General features: G+C 33.7%; 1 protein-coding gene across 1 annotated transcript; it reads right to left on the bottom strand.

Moving 5' to 3' along the window:
* Positions 1-243: 243 nt before the first annotated feature.
* Positions 244-2,209, bottom strand: LOC123663382 (cytochrome P450 6B7-like). Its single transcript, XM_045598070.1, has 2 exons — positions 829-2,209; positions 244-410 (listed from the first exon to the last, which is right to left on the bottom strand). Exons 1-2 carry the CDS (start codon positions 2,207-2,209, stop codon positions 244-246), a joined length of 1,548 nt encoding a protein of 515 aa, XP_045454026.1.
* Positions 2,210-8,299: the final 6,090 nt, after the last annotated feature.

Below are 8,299 nucleotides of genomic sequence, written 5' to 3'. Positions count from 1 at the left end.
CCGTCTACACCCCCCCCCTTCAAAATTGAGTTTGACACCCCTGGCTTAAAGTGATATCTATGGGACTTATTTTAGAATTATTACTGAAATATTTGTTACTGACATTAAGAAATATATATTATACATATCTAGTGTTACAACACTTGTATAGGTCTAATTTTGACTTATTAGTTAAGTTAGTTTTTCTTTCTTAATTTTTAAAATTCATTTTATATTTTACAATAGGAAAAAAATTTGTCATTTTTATTTCCTAGGTGTAAACTTTAGATTTATACCACAGTTGGCTTGAGTGACTATCGCTCGTGGCTGGAAGTCAACCTTGGGAGGCATGTCTTCAGCGAGTTCTACACTGTGGTTCTTCAACAAGGTGAGAATCCCAGCAGTTATCGGCATCTTTGCGAATCGGAGTCCTAGAATTAAAATATATATATTTAAATATTTATAAAAAGCATGTTACATTAAAAATTTTGCTGTAGTAATCCAGAGTCCGGGATTTACTTCCTTTTATTTTCACAGCTTTAGAATGTTTTTTGAGCTTAAAAACAAGCAAACGACGCTGTGTTCTCAAGTTTACGTTTATTGCTCGACTTTGGTATGTACCTACTTTTCCCGATAAACGGCTTTTTAATACAAAAGTATTTTTTTGTAAAACTTAAGCTACTATCGTATTGTATTTGATGTCACCGTGGAGTGATATGTAGCGACAATATCATTTACCGAGCAAGAATTAACAATCGTCAGGTCAACCTACATTTAACCTTAATTTTTTTTAATATTATTATATTATTTTTTATAATACATTGAAATAATTAAAAAAAAATAAGTTACCAATACATATCCGAGGTCCTTCACCGAAAGGCATGTATGTGAAGGGTTTGATGTTCCTTTTCTCTTCGCCATAAAATCTTTCGGGATGAAATTCTTCTGGGTCCGCAAAGTATTCTGGATTATTATGTAGATAGTAAACCGGTATATGAACACGGGTGCCCTTCTCTAGTTGTAAACCAGTTGGCAAAGTGTAGTTTTCAGATACTTCTCGAGTCAGGACACCTAGAACTGGATAAAGGCGAAGTGTTTCCTCCAGACACGCTTGTAAAAACGGTGTTTCATTCAAACATTCGTACTCGATTTTACCGTTGTGCCTTTTGTAGTAATCGTCAATTTCTTCTAGAACTCGATTTTGTGCTTTTTTATTTTTAGCGAGTTCAAAAAGAAGAAAGCTAGATGAAGTCGATGTTGTTTCAAATCCGGCAGCAAAAAATAGTACGCATTGTCCTATAAGTAATTCATCATCTACTTCTAGGTTCACAATTTTTTTATCCTCAGTGTTTATATTACTTACACTGTCTCCACTTAAATATTTCTTTTTCTTCCAGCTCAAGACCTGGTCAACAAAATCATTTCTCGAAGATTCCTTATAGTTGCGACTCTCAAATATATCAGTAAGAAGTTTTTTGAAAAAATTGTCTATGTCAGTCGTAAAAAGTCTTAGTCCTATCCTGTAGAAAATAGCAGGCCACATTGCACGAGTGACCAATTTAAAACCTCCAAAGTTTGAAACGTCGAATAGCTTTTCACCTATTATCATGAACGGGTTAGTTCGTGAATTTTTCTCTAATGTACAGGTATTTATACCAAAAGCACAGGATCCGATGCAGTCCATTGTATATCTCATTAAAAGAGACTTTGTCTCTATGGTATTACGTTTGCTTAATTCCTCATTAAATTCGTTTTCTAGGGAGTTAGCACATGATTCAATTAAATAAAACATATTTTTCATCTTAGAGGATGAAAATAGTGACGTTAAGTTCTGGCGTAAGACTTTCCACGTGTCACCTCCATTGAAGAACATATTCTGTGTGATCTCCTCCTTATGTACGTATTGAGATACCTCTCTGTGGTTAAAGTAGTAGAAATCTTTTACCATTACAAGTTTGACTAAGTTAGGGTCTTTGACTACGAGAGCAGGATCGGTTCCATAGAACACTCCAACGTACGGTTCATCTGGGAACTTTTGACAAATCTCTTGCGTGAGTTTAGGAAGATATTTCTTGAAAAATATATATTCTTTGTAATTACCGAACATTAATGAAGGTTTCAAAAAAGGTACGTTCCTCTTTCTCCAATAGTCATAATTTTTAGTTATTTGATAATATAAAAATAACAAAACAGCAGAAATGAAAATAAATATTGAATAATAGGCTATCATTTCGTACTATTTTCTTTGACTACGAAGTGAAGAAATCTTTCGTATCACGTTCTTATATATACAACTCGTACACTTCAATGTAGGGAAACCATGTTTATTGAAAAAAGCTATAGACATCAATATATAGAGTTAATTGAAAAATTACGAAATTAATAAATGTACTATTTTACTATCGATCCAAGTAATGTTCGTTTTAGTAAAATTTTACATCTATATAACTTTTAGAACTTACATATAGTTTTAGGTAACGAATTATTAGAACTACGTAGTTTTGTAGTACACTTTACGGAAAAACTGTCAGATCTTCAGGTTTGAACTTAAACATTATAATTTAAGTATATGTCTAAATAGATGGGTCACGCATGACTTTTATATAATATACTGATAGCCTGATAGAAAAGAAATCATAATAATAACGTTTTTGTACAACTAAGCCATCTTTGTTTTTTCAACTACACCTAATTAGACTTAAACTAGCTGACCCGGCGAACTTCGTATCGCCTAACACAAACTTACCGTATGGTATTAAAGTTCAAATTGACTTTTAAGTATTATCACAAATCTTTTGTATGGGAGTATAGAAAAGTGTTGTTTTTAGACTTTTTCAGGAAATTTAATTTTTTTTTTTTTTTAGAATTTTTCTCTCCGTAAGAACCATCCTCGTACTTCAAGGAATATTTTAAAAAAAGAATTAGCGAAATCGGTCCAACCGTTCTCGAGTTTTGCGCTTAGCAACACATTCAGCGACTCATTTTTATATTATAGACTAGCTGACCCGGCGAACTTCGTATCGCCTAACACAAACTTTATCGTATGGTATTAAAGTTCAAATTGACTTTTAAGTATTATCATAAATCTTTTGTATGGGAGTATAGAAAAGTGTTGTTTTTAGACTTTTTCAGGAAATTTAAATTTTTTTTTTAGAATTTTTCTCTCCGTAAGAACCATCCTCGTACTTCAAGGAATATTTAAAAAAAAGAATTAGCGAAATCGGTCTAACTGTTCTCGAGTTTTGCGCTTAGCAACACATTCAGCGACTCATTTTTATATTATAGATTACTGTGTCGTCTATTATTGTCAAATTAAAATTTGAACTCTCAGGTCTGATGATATCTGTCACTCAAATGGAATGGAAATGGAATACCCGTAACCTGTATAAACATAATTTTCGACAAATTTTGTGAAAAAAAGAAAGGGAGCACTAATTTTATTGAATCATTATAAATAAGTACATAAGATGAACTTCTCGTATGAATGAATAAGATTATTAAGAATGACTTCATTAGCTACCACACACTAGCGTTGATCGTGGATGAGTCGATGGTCTCTTTTCAAGGGCGAATACTATTTCGCCAGTATAACCCAAATAAAACCCACAAGTACGGCCTAAAGATTTACAAGACCAAAATTGATTATGGATATGTTTGGAAATACTGACCAGGAACCCCAAATTTCTAATCTTCATAAACCTGGAAGCGTTGTCGTTGAGCTGTGTGAACAGCTTTTGGACCAAGAGAGAGTGATTATAGCAGATAATTCGTAAACAAGTATACCATTAGCTAAATACTTGCTCAGTCGCAAAACTAATCTTCATCTTTCTGATGAGTTAGCAAGTTATTATTCTCCAATCCGTAAAAGTCTTGCGTGGTAAAAGAAGGCTGCTGTTAATGTAATTTTTGGGGTAGCCGTAATAAACGCGCTGTATATCTACAAAAAGCTGAACCCTCAAAATAAATGTTCTCTTGTACAAGCACAAATAGATATTGTGAAAAAACTTGTGGGTGTAAACATAGCACAGATACCGGTCCGGCTGTAACTATTCCACAGCAAAATTCAACTGCGGGGACATCACGTCAAAATGTCCCGCCATCGCCAGCACAACATTTTCTTCAAACGCTGAATATGAAAGATGGTACACTATAAAGACAAAGGTGTACAAGTTGCTACGAACGACATAGATTGACAGAAGAGACAGCAAAAGCTGCCACTAATAAGGCGAAAAGAATTTCGCAAATAAATATTTGCACATAACCTTATTTTTTGCAATGTTTTCAAAAGCTCATGTATAAATTTTTTTTTATATATAATTAATTTGCTATTCATTTCCCGTATTTTTGTTTCTTACCTACCCATTGTTCAGCTAATTTCTAAGTAATGAAACAATCAAACCTCGAAAAAAAATTATATTCCTCTGTTGACACTTTATACTTATTTCATACCTTTTAGAAAAAAAAAATCGAGTATTTTTATGAGACTTTCTTCTTATGCCCACGGTATCAGATTACTTAGAAATTGTAGGGACGAACATACCACATACGGTCTGTGGACTGGTATAGAAGTCTCTCTACAGACCTTATGTGGTCTTTGGACAGTGAAACTTTTTTTTATCGCTGGAAAAAGCATTTACGCACTAACCTCGTCGCCCCTAAGTGATGGAAGTGTGGGGCCCCCGGCGTGAGATGCAGTGCCGGACTATCCAGTAAAAACCAGCGGTGCCCTCATCGTCTTTGTGGGACGTCTCGGGATCGCTAACGCCCCCAACCGTGACGCCCCCGACGGTAGGCCTGCTAGTGCAGGCCGTCTCCGATTTTAGAGCGCTCACGGCCACCGAGAGATCCTTCTTCTACATGGGGAAAGAGGCCTATGCCCAGTAGTGGGATATTACAGGCTGAAGCGAGCGATATCCATGTAACATAGACTAAATTAATCACAGCAAATTTTCCGAGCTTTATACTTGGCCGGATTAATGGTGAGCGTATACTTGTAAATTATGAAATATTCGTGACATCTACGGAGTATACACGTATTATCACAAAATGAATGTATTTGTTTCAACGATGTAATCAGATATTTGTCAGACTGTTGACTGTTGCAAATAAAAAAATTTCGAATAACTTTCCATAAAAATGCTTAAAAATTAATATTACAAATTAGTTAAAATAATCTTGCGAGCTTATGTAAAGATAACTTTTTGCTAGTTTTATATTTTCGACGATTTGCACATAATTTGTGGTAACATTAGTCTTAATTAAGGATAAATGATGTCATTTGCGTTACGTACTGAAACTATTAGAGATCACATAGTATGTATATCTCTGTACTATGGTATTATTATAGTTATATAAAAAAATTAAGTTTTTTTGTATGCACTCGAACTACAATTAAATTATACAGTAATTTTGATGATTCCTTTAACTCGTGTTATTATTTCTTTTAATGAAACCGTCAGTGGAATAAAGTGGTATTGTTAATAACCTATAATAAGATCCAAACACATTTGTTGCGTGATAAAAGAAAAAAAATATTTTGTATTTATTATAAGTTTTTTTTTAATTATCCATTAGCAAACTGCACGACTTTGCATTCGTAGTGATATAATATTCTTAGGGTCTGTTTTACTAGTTGTGGTTTAAGTTTACCCTGCAAATAAGTTACGACTTTAACAACAGGAGTCATCTCAAAAAAAATTGTGGAGTTCGAAGGTAAAAACCGACGAAAGCTCTGGTGTAATGGTGCATGTGCCGTGTGTTCCGCTCTGGTTGTTAGTCCTTGTGGGTCTCCCCACCGTGCCTCGGAGAGCACGGTTCGGGTTCAGCTGTCGGTCCCGGCGGTTGTCATGTACACCTGATAGCGATCGTTACTCATAATAAAGAATATACCCGTTAATCCGCATTGGAGCAGCGTGGTGGATTAAGCTCTGATTCTTCTTCTACATGGGGAAAGAGGCCTATGCCCAGTAGTGGGATATTACAGTTTGAAGCGGAAGACCTTTATAGGTAAAGGATTTTTCAATTAGCGTGGCCCATAGTGGTAATTTTATTTTGGTGACATCTCATTAATATAAATAGTATGTTTTAATAATTATTTTTTCGATATTCCTTAGTTTAAGATTTATAAATAACCCTTAGTCTAAATTGAGATAAGAATGTTCGTGAGTAAAGGCATTGTTGACGATCTATTGTTAACAAGTTTTTATGTAGATATTAATATACCTCCTATGTTCGGTAAATACTACATTTATTTATAACAGCTTGCAGACGTAGTAAGTAATAATATGTTATTAAATGCAATTTATTATTATGTAAGGGTATTTTATTCTTTGAGCTCAGATTTTTTGTTTTGTTCGTCTCAAACTTTATATCTTTGAACTTTGTTGATTAAAATCTACAAAAAAAAAAATGAATGGCTAAATGTGTTGTTAAGCCCAAAATTCGAGAACAGCTGGTACAATTCAGCTAATTATATGAGGGTTTCTAATAATTTATAGAAGGTTTTTATGGAATGATAAATAAATGTATATGTATTCAACAGTAAATAGGCTTCTAAGTACGTGATGACTTTCTTTTTCTTTGACGTCATGAAATAAAATCAAGAACTGTTTTTAAGTTATGAAAAAAAAAATCTGAAGTGCGTTCGTCAAATTTTTACCCTCTGCCTTATTTGCGAACGTATTTTTATGGACGACCATGCGTTAAGCATTAACATGACCATTGATATAATTTCGCTCTTAAGTATAGTAGAAAATATGTATTAACTGTTTGAAAAGTCTTTGCCGTAGTGTGAGGTGAAATATTTTGGACATCCTACGTTGGGCTTGCTCTTTTTCTATTGAATCTTTACAATTTTAGTGAAGTTTTATATGCTGCACTAGCTGTGCCTGCGACTTCGTCAGCGTGGAATTAAAAAAAAGTTACAGCTGAGGTAGGGCACAGCAGGAATTTCCTGCTCAAAATATGGAGCAGCCCGACTGGGGTAGTACTCTCTTCGACCTTACAGAAGATCACAGCAAAATAATACTGTTTTCAAGCAGTATTGTGTTCCTGTTGGTGAGTAAGGTGACCAGAGCTCCCGGGGGGATTGGGGATTGGGTCGGCAACGCGCTTGCGATGCTTCTGGTGTCGCAGGTGTCTATGAGCTACGGTAATCACTTACCATCCTGGTGAGCCGTACGCCGACCTAGTGACATAAAAAAACAGCTCAGTTCGCAGAGTTAAAAAATATAAAATTTCCAAAATAAAAGCCTAAGTTGCTCCTTACTACATCAGCTTACTACTACATTAGCCTAAGTTACTCCTTACTACATCAGCTATCGGCCCGTGAAAGTCCCGTTAAAATCCGGCCGGAACAATCAGACAGACAAAAACTGTAAAAAAAATCTACGATTTTATTTTTGTGTTACCCACACATTAGGAATTCTAAACATTTTTGAATATCATATCAAAAACGCGAGGCACGGTGGGGAGACCCACAAGGACTGCACAAACACCCAGAACACGGCAAACACCTGTATGGCCAATAAAAATGTTTGTCGTGTGCGGGGATCGAACCCGCAACCGCCAGCGCAACAGGTACAATCCATGGCTGCAACCGTTGCGCCAACGCGGCGTCATCGTATATTTTATTAGTGTGTCATTATTGTCAAGACAACGTTCTTATATAACAAAATAAAAAGTATCAATAAGTTAATAGATCTTTGTATTTATTCAAATCTAGTGAAGATAGAGGTGACATTGTACACATGGAAATAAGTGAAACAATCTCAATTTGTTTTTAAAGTGTTTCTTTTGAATATATTTCTATTGAGTATTTTGAAACTATATTAAAAATTAGGACCATTATGTCTTATTAAATTTTATAAGTTTTTAAAAGCCTTCATGTTTAAAAATGACTAAAAATAAGTAAATAAAATCTTAATAAGTTCTAGTGGGATGCGTCAAACAGTTCAATAGAAGTATTCATTTGTAAAGTGTGTTGTTCTTAAAAAAAAGAAAAATAAGAGAAGTTATTTTTTTAAATCTTCTTTTTCTTATAACATTTAACCGTTTCAAAGGTGAGAAAATAGATTAAAACTATATTTTATAAAAAAAAAGAAAAAATCCATTATATTAGAAATACTCTTTATATATATATATATATATATATATATATATATATATATATATATATATATATATATATATATATATATATATATATATATATATATATATATATATATATATATATATGTAAGTATTATGTATGTTTATTATTATTATATTTTGTCTATTAGTACTTTGTTCGAGTATTCTAATTCGCACACCAATCGTT

The sequence above is a fragment of the Melitaea cinxia genome, chromosome 20 (assembly GCF_905220565.1).
Source record: "Melitaea cinxia chromosome 20, ilMelCinx1.1, whole genome shotgun sequence".
In the NCBI taxonomy this organism is placed as follows: Eukaryota; Metazoa; Arthropoda; class Insecta; order Lepidoptera; family Nymphalidae; genus Melitaea; species Melitaea cinxia.
Note: the sequence above shows the minus strand (reverse complement) of the source record. Positions and strands in the feature narration are given on the sequence as shown.

Bases quoted from the DNA above. Each gene is read 5' to 3' on its own strand.
- LOC123663382 (XM_045598070.1), bottom strand. From the start codon at position 2,209: ATGATAGCCTATTATTCAATATTTATTTTCATTTCTGCTGTTTTGTTA. The intron at 411-828 runs GTAACTTATTTT...TTTTAATTCTAG, and splicing joins AGGACCTCGGATATGTATTG to GACTCCGATTCGCAAAGATG.